General features: G+C 54.9%; 4 protein-coding genes across 4 annotated transcripts; 2 read left to right on the forward strand and 2 right to left on the reverse strand.

Annotated features, from left to right (window-relative positions):
• Nucleotides 1-431: 431 nt before the first annotated feature.
• HER10_EVM0012395 (nuclear pore glycoprotein p62) lies at nucleotides 432-2,748 on the reverse strand (the record flags this gene model as incomplete). Its single annotated transcript, XM_035481791.1, has 2 exons — nucleotides 432-620; nucleotides 682-2,748. 2 exons carry the CDS (start codon nucleotides 2,746-2,748, stop codon nucleotides 432-434), a joined length of 2,256 nt encoding a protein of 751 aa, XP_035335448.1.
• A 505-nt stretch (nucleotides 2,749-3,253) lies between these two features.
• Nucleotides 3,254-5,265, forward strand: HER10_EVM0005418 (uncharacterized protein). Its single transcript, XM_035475037.1, has 4 exons — nucleotides 3,254-3,640; nucleotides 3,713-4,096; nucleotides 4,163-4,491; nucleotides 4,545-5,265. The coding sequence occupies exons 1-4, from the start codon at nucleotides 3,571-3,573 to the stop codon at nucleotides 5,235-5,237; spliced, it is 1,476 nt and encodes a 491-aa protein (XP_035334942.1). The 5' UTR covers nucleotides 3,254-3,570; the 3' UTR covers nucleotides 5,238-5,265.
• Nucleotides 5,260-7,598, reverse strand: HER10_EVM0009791 (eukaryotic translation initiation factor 2 subunit gamma). Its single transcript, XM_035479265.1, has 3 exons — nucleotides 6,804-7,598; nucleotides 5,724-6,710; nucleotides 5,260-5,661 (listed from the first exon to the last, which is right to left on the reverse strand). The coding sequence occupies exons 1-3, from the start codon at nucleotides 7,319-7,321 to the stop codon at nucleotides 5,631-5,633; spliced, it is 1,536 nt and encodes a 511-aa protein (XP_035335260.1). The 5' UTR covers nucleotides 7,322-7,598; the 3' UTR covers nucleotides 5,260-5,630.
• A 2,471-nt stretch (nucleotides 7,599-10,069) lies between these two features.
• On the forward strand, nucleotides 10,070-12,866 carry HER10_EVM0002665 (uncharacterized protein). The gene is made up of 4 exons (XM_035472367.1): nucleotides 10,070-11,040; nucleotides 11,104-11,516; nucleotides 11,572-11,764; nucleotides 11,817-12,866. Exons 1-4 carry the CDS (start codon nucleotides 11,028-11,030, stop codon nucleotides 12,725-12,727), a joined length of 1,530 nt encoding a protein of 509 aa, XP_035334732.1. The 5' UTR covers nucleotides 10,070-11,027; the 3' UTR covers nucleotides 12,728-12,866.
• Nucleotides 12,867-13,905: the final 1,039 nt, after the last annotated feature.

Consider the following 13,905-nt stretch of genomic DNA (forward strand, 5'->3'; position numbering starts at 1 on the left):
AGGATTGGCTTAGGGGAAGCCGGACAAATGTACTAAATCTGAAAAGGGAAAGCAGAGACTGATGATGGTGCGCGTAAACGCGAGCAAACGTCTGAATTTTGAGGCTTTTCAATCTCATGTAAACCATTCAAGAAACAAACACCTGGTATTCACCCACAAGTTCTATGCTACTGTACAACGTACTCTTGGTGTTGCTCAATGCATTACCACCGTTGCGGTGCCGAATTCATCCAACTCAACTGTTGCTAAGCGACCCATTTCTGTTCAAGAAGGACCACCTCAAATTGAGCGATTAATGACAACCAACCCCCCGAGATTCTGAGTTGTCTTTCGTTGTTGCATTTCCTAGCCCTTTGTCTCTCGTAACCTATGCTGCCTAGCAAAAAAAACCAAACTCTACACGGACCCTTTGTCGTGTGTCCTGATCCTCATCAACGCCGGCCCATGTAAGATCGGTAAAAGCTCTCTGCAGCGTCGTTCTCCGGCGCTCCGTATTGGCTTCCCAGGTTGTTGTTCGCCTTCTGCGCGGATGAGACCTTGGCTTGCAGAGAGGCGGCGTTAGAGTCGATCCACTGGAGCTGGCCGAGATGACCATTGAGAACGCGAACAATCTGGCTCAACTGTGAATGAGAAGGTTAGCTTTGCAGGTGCAACATGTGGGAAAAAATCAATATCACTTACGGGATCCTCAGGCTTGGTGCCCTTGCTAAGAGTACCAGAAATGTCGTTGATCTCCTTAACCATCTTCGACAGGTCTCTACTCTTCTCGTCAAGGTTCTGTGTGAGCTTCTCGGCAAGCTTGTATGTCCGCTCGCGCTCCTGGTCGGGTCCGGCAAGGGTCTCGCCCTGTCCCATCTGGCGGGAGAACATCTCCTTGACGTCGGCCTCGTAACGGTTCAGCCAGTCCTCAAGTTCATCCTGCTGGCTCTCGACGGCTTGAAGTTGGCGCTCAATCTCGTGACTCGCCTTCTCGGCCTCGAAGGTGTTGAGGTAGAGCTTCTGAATCTTCTCGCCGTTGTCGACCAGGCCCAGATCCCAGTCGGCGACCTGGTTGGCGTAGTGCTTGAAGTCCTTCTGGTACTTGGACAAATCAGAGGCCCACCGTGTAATGATGTCGTCCATGGACTTGTTCTTCAGGCGAGGAAGCTGGGATGTGGGGCCAGTGGTGGAGGCAGCGAGGGTATTTGAGTTGCCAGTTGTGGCAGATGTGGTGGCGGGCGTAGTGCCATTCTGAGCTGATGTTCCAGCTGCCGGGGTAGCTGCTGGCTTAGCTCCGAAAAGACCACCAGCTGCTGCCGTCGTGCTGGGCGCGGCAGCTGATGTGGTTGTAGCGGCGGTAGTCGCAGTCGCCGCAGGGGTAGAAGCTGGCTGAGAGGTGCCGGCAGCAGGTGTAGCTCCAAAGAGTCCTCCGCTCGCAGGCTTGCTCGCAGGTGTAGCCGCGGCCGCACCACCAAACAGTGACGAGGGTGCCGCTGCGGTGGTGGGAGTAGATGCTGAGGGTGCAGCAGGCTTCGCGCCGCCAAAGAGACCTCCAGCACTTGCGCCAGCCTGTGTCGTGGCAGCTGCTGGCGTCGAAGATGTGTTACCGCCAAACAGACCACCGGCGGGGGCCGCAGCTGGTGTTGAGGTTGTAGGAGTGGCAGGCTTTGCGCCGCCAAAGAGTCCACCGCCGGCAGCGGGAGCAGCGGCAGAAGTGGAAGCCGGCTGTGCTGAGGTAGTGGTGGCAGCGCCTTGGCCGAAAAGACCACCGGAGCTAGGAGCGGCGGCAGCAGCAGGTTTCGAGCCTCCGAAAAGACCACCGGCCGCAGCAGGCTGCTGTGGTGTTTGACCGCCGAAAAGACCACCGGCACTGGCTGGCTGCGCTGTAGATGCGGCCTTGGACTGAGCCGCACCACCGAAGAGGCCACCGCTGGCGGGAGGTTGGGACGTCGAAGCAGTCGTAGCCGGTGCGGCGCCGGCCGCAGCAGATCCAGACGCCGCAGCAGCTCCAAACAGGCCCCCAGTAGCTGGCTTCTTGTCAGCAGGCGGAGCTCCGGCTGGTGTGGTAGATCCTCCTAGAGAGAACATAGGCTTTGCGGGAGTGGCCTGGGTTGCTGGAGCACCGGCGGGTGTGCTTGAGGCGGTCTTGTTACCAAACAGGCCTCCAGCAGCGGCAGGAGCGGGTGTGGTCGACGCGCCGGCTGCAGCATTCTGACCGAACAAGCCTCCAGTGGGAGCAGGACTGGCAGTGTTTCCACCGCCGAAGAGACCGCCAGCTGGCTTCGCCGCCGCACCTCCTCCGAAAAGACCTCCTGACGATGCGGCCGGTGTGCCGGTCGAGGCAGCGGCGCCGCCACCAAAGAGCCCTCCAGTAGGCGTGGATGTGCTAGGTGTAGAAGCACCCGCTCCTCCAAACAAGCCGCCAGATGCGGGAGTCGAAGAAGCACCGGCAGCGGGCTTGGCGCCAAAGAGACCTCCTCCAGCCGATCCAGGCGTTCCTGCAGCAGCGGCTGGCGTGCCACCGCCAAAGAGTCCGCCTGCTGGTTTCTGTGCAGTGTTCTGTCCAAAGAGACCTCCGCCTGAAGCCGGTGTGCTGGCGGTCGATCCAGCTGCCGCTCCTCCGGATCCAAGGTTGCCGAAGGAAAAGCTGGGAGTGCCGCTGGAGGCAGCAGCGCCGCCGAAGAGACCTCCAGATGCGGGCGCAGAGGTTGCCGGGGTCGAGCCGCTGCCTGACGTCGGCGTAGCTGTGTTACCGAAGCTGAAGGACATTGTGCGGAAGGTTCGTGAATCGATTGGGGTCTGTCGAGATGAAGCCTAACGGAGTCTCGCAAGCTATATGCGAGCTAGTAACAACAAGCTGATGTCTGGACAATCGTATCTCGTTCGGTTCAGTGTCGTCGCATTGAGGTGCGAATCGACACCCTAAAGCTCTGTTGTTCGTCGATGAAGCAATCGGATCTGGCTCGTAGATATGCGCTGACTCGTTGCGACGTGTGGTTGCTACCGGTTGTTGGGGGGAGCTGCAACTGGTGTTGATGGTCGACAGCTTTTTTTTTGTGATGCTCCAGCCTTTCAGGCCTTTCCTCCACGCGACTGGCGCGCTGCACCTGCCCAAAGACCCAGGACCAGGGACAGATTGCCTATCAAGTACTAGCGCGAAATTAACCGGGGTGTGCCCCACGTGATGCTTGGCGGGCGAGTCTAGAAGCTGCAAGAGGTGCTTGAGCCTTGATAGGTACCGTCTGCGAGCCTGCTTTTCTTATGCCACCCAGCCCAAGAGCCTGAAAAAGTCGCTCTCATTCTTTCCACTCGTCTTTGTGCCAACAAGCCCTTGCCTCAGCTTGACTACTTCAAAAGTTTCGGTTTCTCTCAAATCATCGAGTTGGGGATATCGTTCTTACTAGTTGCTACCTACCTATACCTATTCGGCCCACACAATTACGTATCCGCTAATCGACAGGCTCCCCCTCCACTGCCCACTCCTATTCTCTCCCACCATCGATAACTCCCTAAGCTGCCTCAGCTTGTTGTAACCTCAAGAAACATTACTCTATTATTCCTACAGCTCTCAATTGGGCTCATAACGGAATCATGTCAGACGACGAGGCTCTTTCACCGCCGAAACGGTCTGGAACTAGCGATCCTGGCGCACACGATCTGGGTAAGCAACCCCCACCCCTTGTCAATGTCTCCCTTGATGATCGTGCAGCCGTTTTTGTCTAACAATCTGCAGCCAACGCCTCCGACTCAGAAGACCACTTCTCCGATGCGCAATCCGCCCCCCTCAGCCCCGGAACGTCTCCGATTCCCAAAACCCGCGTAGAGAAAGTCGACGATGAACCGTCGTACGGCGAGGTCCCCGGAACAGAGGCGTACCGCTTGAGGGAGGGTGATGCTGAGCCGGACGAGATTGCTATCCAGGAGAAGAACAGCAGCGAGGCGTCGTCGACGGCAGACAGTGCGCCCAAGTCGCCAGTCATTCCCAAGACTGTCGTCGAGGAGGCCCCGGGCGATTCAGGGCCGCACTCAGAGGAGTTCTTGGAGAAGCGCAAGGCAGATGCCCCAGCCGACTTGATTGTCAAGCCTGACGGCGAGACTGAGGAGGGTGGCAGTTCCGGTACGATGTAGAGATCCCTGAAATTCAAAGAGCATTTTGTCGTTGACCTGGCGTCATTCTTCGTAGATCTCTCCCCTGTATCACCTGCGCTATCAACACCAAGCTCGCCTCGTATGAAGCGGCAACCCTCCATGACGGCACTCTCGCCTGCTCCGTCCAGCGCCGGCCTTGCGCCTCCTCCCGATGCAGCTGACAACGATGACGAAGAAGGAGATGACGCTGAAGGCGGAGACGAGGATGATGATGACTTTGGTGACGATTTCGACGACTTTGAAGAGGGTGCTGAGGCCGACGGTGACTTTGACGACTTTGAAGATGGATTCCAAGAACCCGAGTTCCAAGCTCCAGCTCCGGCTCCAGCGCCCAGCTTACCACAAGTACCAGCACTGCCTTTCGTAAGCACATTGCTATTCCAAGTTCGTTTGACTATTCTAATACCTCAATCCAGGATATACCAGACTTTGACGGCTTAGACGGCGAAGACGTCCTACAAGCTGTCGACCCGTACCTCAACACCCTCTTTCCCCCAGAGAGCCTAGACGTCAGCTCCCCGCCACCGTTGACGAAAGAAAATCCCATCTTCATTACACCGCGCAGTGCGTCACTGTGGTCGCAGCTGGTGGCACCTCCGCCGCTGGCTCCTCCAGATTGGATCCGTTCGCGAATCCGCCGTCTCTTTCTCGTCTCCCTCGGCGTGCCGGTCGACCTGGACGAGATCCTCCCGGCCTCCAAGCAAAAGAAGCTCGTGCTGCCTTCATTACAAGTCCCTTCTGGCTCGCCACGGACATCATCAGATTCTCGGTCCGTATCACGGGTGCGGGCCGAGGCAAACGCATCGTCGACGTCTGTCGACTCAAAAGGTAAACCGACGGCGTCATCCAAGAGGAAGGGACCGCCGCCGGTGCCGGACCTGGACCTCGTATCGGCCAAGCAGCTCTGCACGACGACGGACGAGGCCCTGAGCGGCATGACGGATGACGAGCTCAAGGCGCACGTGGATAGGCTAAAGGCGATGGAGGGAACGGCCAAGGAGGTATTGGAGTACTGGACCAAGAAGACGGACGAAAAGATCGGCGACAGAGAGGCCTTTGAAGGCGTGATAGAAAACCTGGTCAAGCATGCACGCAAAGTCAGGAAATAGAAAACTAATAGAAAAGTTAAAAGGGGGCTCATTCATCGTCCAGGCCTATCTATCAGCATACACCGTCTAGCTTTTCCTTGTACGTTGTGTTTTTCTTTCCCTCGCGAATTCTCCGCCATCAAATGGGACCCTGAATCTCTGGACCTTCAAATTTCGCGAATTTCGAGTGTCTCTCTCTTCTGGTCATTTTGAATTTACGCGGTAAGTTGGTAACCTTGTTCATGTGCATTCATTACCCGCCTGGTACTCAAAAACTTTGCCGGATCCGCGCGCCCCCGCCCTCCCATTTGGCTCTCTACCAGACTAACTGGTTGTTTTTTAGACTCCTGTGATGCTGAAGAATGGGCTTCCAAGACTTTGTGTTTTTTGGTCTGATTTTCGGCAGTTGTCGATTTAAGACGAGCTGGGCTCGAGAGTGACACCACTGTAGAAACGTCAGCTTTCTTTTGCAACTTGATTACATGAACAATGGATGTATAAACTTACGCAGCGATGGTGGCCCAACCAATCAGACGCCAATGCTTCTCAATACGACGGGACAGAGCGACTTTCTCGCCAATGTTTGTGCAGGCAGGGGAGGTGAGGACGAGCTTGGCGGCATCGTTCTTGATGGCGGCAACCTTGGCACCGGTGGACGTGGAACCAATGTTGACCATGATGACCTCGTTCTTGGTGAGCTTGGCGACCTTGGCCTGCTTGCCGTCGGCGGTGCGGACACCGAGGAGACGGCGCAGGAGGTAGAAGTTGACCTCGATCTCGCTGTAGATCTCGGGCAGGCGTCCCTTGAGACCCAGGACGAAACCGACGAGACGATCGGCTCTGCAGAGGGTGGGGTCGATGCGGGTACCGACACCGATGAGACCACCGGGGACGGCGTACTTGAGGTCGTTGAACTCGGAGTTGAGGGAGACGATTCTGCTGAAGATGGGAGTGCACTTGAGGGCACCCTTGTCGTCTCTCGTGACGATACCGGGACGGATCTCAATCTCGTCGCCGAGCTTGAGGACACCGTGCAGAATGGAACCACCAGCAACACCTCCCTTGAGATCGTCAATCTCAGCACCGGGCTTGTTGACGTCGAAGGATCGAATGACGATCATGTGGGGGTCCTGGGTGAAGTCACGAGGGGGCACGGGGATGGTGTTGACGATGGCCTCGTTGACGGCGTCGATGTTGAACTTGAGCTGGGCAGAGATGGGGATGACGGGAGACTTTCCGGCAACGGTACCTCTGATGAACTTCAGGATGGACTGGTAGTGTTGCTGAGCGGCCTCCTCGCGCATAAGATCGACCTTGTTCTGGAGGATAATGATCTTGTCCAGCTTCATAATCTCAATGGCAGCCAAGTGCTCAGAGGTCTGGGGCTGGGGGCAGGTTTCGTTGCCGGCAATGAGCAACAGGGCGGCGTCCATGACGGCGGCACCTGACAACATGGTGCTCATGAGAATGTCGTGACCGGGGCAGTCGACGAAGCTAAGTGGAGATATAGTATTAGCCACGAGTCCATGCGATTCACGATTCGGGGTAAGAGCTCTCTCTCTCTCTCTCTAAGCTTCAGCTACTTACGAAACGTGGCGCAATAATCTGTAGGTACCGCTGCAGCCCTCGCGCTCGCAAGGGGGGTCGACCTCCTTCTCACTCTTGTAACTCCTGAAGCATCCCGGCCGAGGGCACTCCTGGTTGTCGCACTGGTAGATCTTTGCGTTGGCGTAACCAAGCTTGATGGTAATGTTACGGATCAGCTCGTTCTTGAAACGAACGGTCTGGACGCCGGAGATGGCCTTGACGACGGTAGACTTTCCGTGAGCGACATGGCCAATGGTACCGATGTTGATTGTTGCTTGGCGAGCGATAATCTCGGGGGTGAGGGGGCTGAGGGTCTTGACGTCGAGGTCTTTGGGATCGGTTTGCGGGGGCAGAGCAGGGCGCTGAACTGTGGTGTCGGCGGTGACGGGGTTGGAGGACTTCTTGAGGGCGGGCTTGAGAGTCTTCTCCTCGTTGAGCTCGGTCTGCTCCTCGACGGACTCGCCAGAGTCAGACTCCGACTCGATGTCGTCGTACTTGTTATCGCCGTTGGCAGACATTGTCGCGACGGGGTGTGGGTGGATGGCGGGGTAAATTCGTCTAGGTTGACTTGTGACGGGTCGGGGGACGTCGGACTTTTTTCTCGAAGTTAGATCGTCTGATGAGTGAATAGGTGATTAGGTGTAGGTATTCGACGGTACCGGAGAGGGAGGATGGGGCCTCTTGTTCGTGGGTTTCGTGACGTCGAGGTTGATCCGCGAAATTTGCTTCCGATGAGTAACAACCTGGAATTTACCTCGCTGAGGGTCGATTCGAATTCTGTGGTCAAAGTCGACACTAACCTGTTTTGGACTGATAAGCTGATAAGTGCCCCGCCTGGCCTTTGCCCGCCCAACCCTGCCGCCCTCTGCTCTCTTACATTACCTTACCTAGCACGCCTAGTACCTTTCCTGCCTGGGGAAAGAACAAAGTTGGGGATAGCATCATGCAAAATGAGTCATACCTCAAAACTTACAAGTGCGACATGTCCTCTTGATATTCTGCAAAAGTTCGCATGTTTGAAGGCCTATATCATCTTGTAGGAGTACCACAAGTATTCTCAACCATGGGAAAGGAGGGCACGAGATTCGTAATTCCAACTAACAGACTGATGCTTGCAAAGTCAATGGACAGCCGTTGCACTCATTGTCCCAATTTGTAAAATGGGCTTGACATGCTCTAGCATCATCAAGAGTTGACGTTAATGTCCGTCATGCCAATTTAGACTGAGTTTGTGTGACACTGCGAGAGATTCTGTGACCTCAGGTCTCAACGATTATCTTAGAATGAGAATATAATAGTAATATGTATCTTGAATATTGCAATAGTGGAATTGTTGAATATACGCAAATGTGAATTCATTTCCTTACAGACCACCAGTAGTCATAATTGACTGTGGATAGGTCACTATGGCCACGGGAAACTATGAAGCCAGTACCTCATCGGTCAAAATGTTTGCTATGAAAGACGACTCTCCAAATCGTGACCCTTCAATAACCCCAAACCATCAAGCCGGTCTACGTTATCCCTCTCGGAGTCCGATGCCCGGTCATACTCACAGTACTTATACCGACATCCATCCCGCATCCCGTCATCCGGGACTCGAGCTCCGCCGTACAAGACCGAGATTGCCGTTCCTTTGCCGCAAAGGAGCGAAATGCCCGGCGGTTCGTCACATCCACCAGGTCACGGCTCGTAGAAGTTGGGTAAAAATAGGCTGGGCAGACACCACCTCAAAGTGCCTATCTGAGTATCTGTAAATCAAGGTAACCCACCTCATTGTCACTCATGATCTTATTGGCCACATCTCCTAAAAATAGGTTTGGGAATGCGGGCTAAACTTGACTGCATTCTGTAGTCTTACTCTATCACACTCTGTGATGGAGGGTTAAAAGCATGGCAGCACGGATAACGAAGTCGACCCTTCTTGGTTCGCTTGGCTATTAGACGAGCAGCGGGAAGGGAAAGTGACGGCACACGGGCCATGCCTTACTTACTGTAATTTTACTTACTACCTTCCTCTGTAATTATCCGTGTTGGCTGTAGCTCCTTCGCACCACCCACATGCACAACAAGGACGATCGCTGACGGGGCTGATGGCTCTCTCAAAAAGGAAACTCTTCGGAATGAACTCATTGAGAAGGAAGCATCTTCAGCCAGTTTTGCCTCTGCTTTGTCGCCACATCTGAGATTACACGGCAGTCCTTCTCTCAATTGCACGTCAAGGCTCAGCGAGCTCCTGATCCTGCTTGTGTCCCAGTACTTCGGTCAAGCTTACGGATCTACGGGTTCCTTCTGCGATTCTCGGTTACGCAAGCGAAAGATGGCCAACGTGAGATTTTGGGCCCGGTAACAGCGGACGAGGGGGCGAGGATGCGAACATCACTGCTACTCCGTACGCCTACCTATATCACAAATGAGCAACTTACAGCACAGCCTGCATGCTCCATCACTCTACGTATGAACCCTCACCGAAGACTATGGGTGAGAGAGAGCAAACACACTTCCTCTGAAGAGAACAGGCAGTTGAAAGACCCCACCTTGAGCTTCATTAGCGCCCGCGGTCGATGACCACGCCAGAAGGAAGTCAAAAATCAAGCTCATTGTCCGACTCCCTGTCAGTTCCAGGAACAAGAAAAAAAGCAGGAACTAAGAGACTCGGGTGACTCGAGCACAAAAGAATACACCAAAAAAAGGCCGCGCCATGCCACCTCGCCATAGCTACCGTGTTTGCTCAATCGCCCAATTCTCCATTTCCCCCGACTTCTGCTTACCGCCCAGCCTGCATGTGGCTGGAAGACCATCACGCACTTTCGGCCGTTGATTGGTCGCAGGCCGTTGCGCCAACGTGCAAGCATGCGGCATTCGGAGGCGGCTGCACCATCTGAGCCTATCACAACTGCAGCTGTCCGACAGGGGGGAGGCGGGCGGCAGCAAGGGTTCGAAGGTTGAATGTCGATTTTGGAGAGGAGTTGGCGCCGGTGGTTGATCAAAGACCCGTGGACGTGAGCAAGGGTGGCCGCAAGCCTCTCTCCTCTTTCCAAACTTCCGTCCAACCACATCTTTGTCCTGCCGTTGCTACTTCACCTGCCTCCTCTCAATTTGGATAGCCATGTCCAATCACCGGCCTTACGTGCATCGTCGAACCATGCGGATGCTACGACAAATGCCGCCAAGCCCAGTGAGCCTTTGTCGAGGCGAGGAGGGCACGAGGGCCGGTAGAGAAGGGAGGAGGTAGGTATCTGATCCTGTCTGTAAGCTGGAAAGGCCGGCCGGTCACTCTGGGAGATGGAAGAGTGTGCATGCTCCGAGTCCTTGTCTCTCTCACTTACTCTCTCTATCTCCCTCTCTTCCCCTCTCTTGAGGATGCCTATTTGGGGGTTGCTTCCAATATTCTATATTCGTCTGGATGTTGAGAAATGCGCGCAACTCTTGGCTTGACAAATCTCCTCCTCGCAGTGCCTTGATCTTCTCCGTCTTCCATCTCTCTGCCTCTGAGTAGGACATCCGTCTCTAGTGTTCAACCGTTTTACACGCTCCCATCATATCCCGATATATCCAGTAACCGCCGACTCATATAATAAGAAACTCACCAGTATCAAAGTCTCCGCTCGGATCAGTGATCCGTGAGCTAGGAACAGGCGACTTTTGAAGTACAGAGTGAGTGAGAGAGTCTCGAAGCACCTGCCACTGAGCCAACCAAAGCTCGGCGCCACCTCGTCCACTCTCGTGGGCGTCTATTTCCATCACGACCGAATCGCCGGCCTGGAACTTTGGCCTCTCACCTATCAGAGCCCTGCTCGACTTCGCGCCATCCTACCCTCCCACGCTACATGTAGGAATTCCCCCATTCCGCTTCGTCCCACTTACACCTTGCTGATCTGCCCGCCCCCATGCAGTCCAGTCCAGGTCCTGCAGTGCGTGAGAGGGCCTCTGCCTTGGGTCCCTCATCTGTTCGAGGTTGCCGGCGCCAATTCAAAACTACCTGCTCCCCCGAGTGACCGAGTTGTTGGACCTCTGTTTTCTCCCTTCCGACAGCTGGTCTCTCCGAAATCTGATTCCTATCGTGCTTCATTCTTGCTTTGATCACCGAAACCTGTTGCATGTCCCGAAGTCGGTCTTCCTGTTGGCGACCCAAAGTCTAAGGGGTGTCTTTCCTATATACTAGACACGCTTCTCTTGCTGCCACCTTTTTCGTCGTCCGGAACACAGTCACATAGCAAAGCCATGGCTTCCCAAGGTATGTCTCTTGTCTAGGTTTGGTGATTGACTTCAAGACTGTATGCTTATACTTTCATGACAGAAGATAGAAGGCGGCCTGCCGCCCTCAACCTCGCCCCGGCCCGATCAGCATCCACAGACTCATCCTCCTCAGACTCATCACTCAAGCCTCCTCGCACGCCTCGCTTCGCAGAGGCAACATCAGTTCACTCTCCCGTCGACGGCGTACGGTCACCGTTCGCAGATCCCGTCAGATCAGAAGTGCCCCAGTCCCAGCCTGGGGATATCGGGTTCGGTTACATCAACAACAGCGGCGGCAACCGCGAGTCCGTCGCCGTTCCCATGACTCCCAGATCACCGCTCAAGAGCGCCATGAGGGTGCCCGGAACACCAGCGAGGAAGATTGTTGAGAACCCGCTCAGCCCGACTTTCCGCGAGGAGGATATCTTGGAGAAGCGTGAAGCAGCGACCGACAAGGAGCAAGCACGCGACTTGGTATGTGTGCTCTTGGTCTAACTGAAGCTATATAATACTAATTTTGACTGTGTAGAAAATCAAGACCCGCGTCCGTATGGCAAAGTTCGCCCTTCGTGGCGTCAGCTTCAGCTGCAGTTTGATCATCATCTCCATGCTTGCCGCCTCTTTCCAAATCTTCAACGCTACCAAGCGTCTCCCTGCCCAGAGCGGTCTGCCTTCATGGGCTGAAGGAACCGCCATCTGGCCCCAGGTCCTGGTTATCACTAGTAAGTCGAGGCTTCAGATCTTGAGTGTTTGCCATTCTAACAACCTTCACAGTGTCTTCCATCTCCCTTGCTGTCTGTATCGGTGTCCTCCTCGCCTACTGCCGCGGCGGCCATCAACGTGCCGAGAAGGTAGCAACCTACTACACCCTCTTCGCCATCGGCTGGTTCATCCTCTCTATGGTCATGTGGGCCATCGCCGCCGGCCTCTTCCAGTCGAGCCGCAGCAACGGCGGCGGCAAGGACATGTGGGGCTGGTCGTGCAAGGAGAACAAGCGCGCCGAGGTCTTTGGCGAAAAGGTCGACTACGCACTCATCTGCCGCCTCCAGAACTGGGCCCTCATCTGCATGGTCATCGAGATCGTCATCGACGTCATCTGCGTCCTGCTCTATAGCATCGTCTTCTACCGCTACTACACCAAGCGCCGCCTCCACAAGTCCATGGACATGCGCGACCGCGCCCGCTCCGACCTCTACCTCGCTCAGCTCCGCTCCCAGTCCGCCCCCAACACTCCCGGCCTCAAGTCCCCCGGCCTCTACTCCCAGTACGCCCTGTCCCCTCGCCACCCGGACAAGACGTTCGAGAGCCTGTCCCGCATCGAGGAGGCCGGCGCTTCCCCCTTCACCCCCGGCACCCGCTTCGTCGAGCCCGAGTCCAGCTTCGGCAAGCCCAAGCCCGCCTTCCAGCTCCAGGCGCCCCCGACAAAGGCGCGCGCGGCGACCAAGCCAGGACAGGAGGCGTACACACCCACTTCGCCCGAGGGTCCCGGTCCAGCATTCCCCTTCCAGCAGCAGCAGCAGCAGCAGGCGCCGTCATTCCACCAGGAGCAGCCTCAAGCTCAGCAACACGCCCCCATGGCCGCGGACGAGCCCGTTTACGACGCCGTGCCCATCCCCGGCGCCTATGCCGATGCGCCTGTCAAGAGCCCGCCGCCGCACCAATACTCCTTTGGCCAAGCAAGATAAGGAAGACTAAAAAATGACGAGCAAAAGGAGGGATGTTGGAAAGAAAGAAACGGTGTGATGATCATGAGGGCGAGTGAAAGAACGTCAGAGCTTGCGTGTGTGCGTTCCAAAAGGAACAGCTTCTTTTTTCATCCTTTTTCTTTGTAAACAACCACAAGACCCCCTACCACCCCCTTACGCCATTCTTCCTCTCTCTCTTTTGACAGGATTCTACTTTTATATACCATTCTGGGCGTTGGGAAAGGAGGGAAATCTCAAAGAACAGGGTCAAAGACTTTCGGACCTTTGTTGCAATTTTTGGGACAAGGGGGATATATTTATTTCGGTGGTTTATAGCAGTAATTTCAGACCCAAAACAAACTGTACAATTTGGAATCAGACTCGACTCTTTTCCCTGTGCCCTTCTATGTGACTGTTGTCTGTTCTTTCGTCAATCCTTCCCGAGTCATTCGTGTAAGTCGCGGCGGACCCCCGGGCCCCATTTTACGTACCAGGTCTTCCGTGCCCTCGGAGACCCTCATCCACCACAAACCCCACGACGGAGATTTCACAAATCCAACCCGGTATGAACCGCCTCGTCGCCGTCCACGATCACCAATCTTTAAAAGCCTGCCCGGCTAGCTCAATCGGTAGAGCGTGAGACTCTTAATCTCAAGGTTGTGGGTTCGACCCGTAAGCGCCATTGCCTGTCCCCAAGAAGACTATACCTGAATAGCATCACTAACATATACCAGCCACGTCGGGCTCAATTCCCGTCCGCGATTGACGCAAATCTTTTTTTTTCCCCTCTTTTCCTTGTTTTGGACCTTAAAGCTTGTTCCAGGGTTGTTGACTTTTGATGATCCTCGTTTTCGCTCTGGTTTAGTCCTAAGATACATCTAGGAGATTTATGTAAGTGGTGTGCTGAGATGTAGTGATTGAAACCCAGCGGCGGTGGAGGGTCTATTTATGTCATGTCAGTGCCGTTGTGTTGGAAACCAGAGAGTCTTGAGTATCTAACTTCCCTCAACCGAGATCATTGCCCGGTGTTTGACCCAACTTCTCACCATCACTCGCTCTCTCAACCTTGTCTCGGCCTTGGAAGACAGCCGGGTATGGTATCAGGGTACTCACACTGGATCCTTGAACTGTAAAGAAACAAAATCAAGGTCTAGGCTGCATTGTTGGGGAAAATCACT

The sequence above is a fragment of the Colletotrichum scovillei genome, assembly GCF_011075155.1.
Source record: "Colletotrichum scovillei strain TJNH1 chromosome Unknown Contig00004, whole genome shotgun sequence".
Lineage (NCBI taxonomy): Eukaryota > Fungi > Ascomycota > Sordariomycetes > Glomerellales > Glomerellaceae > Colletotrichum > Colletotrichum scovillei.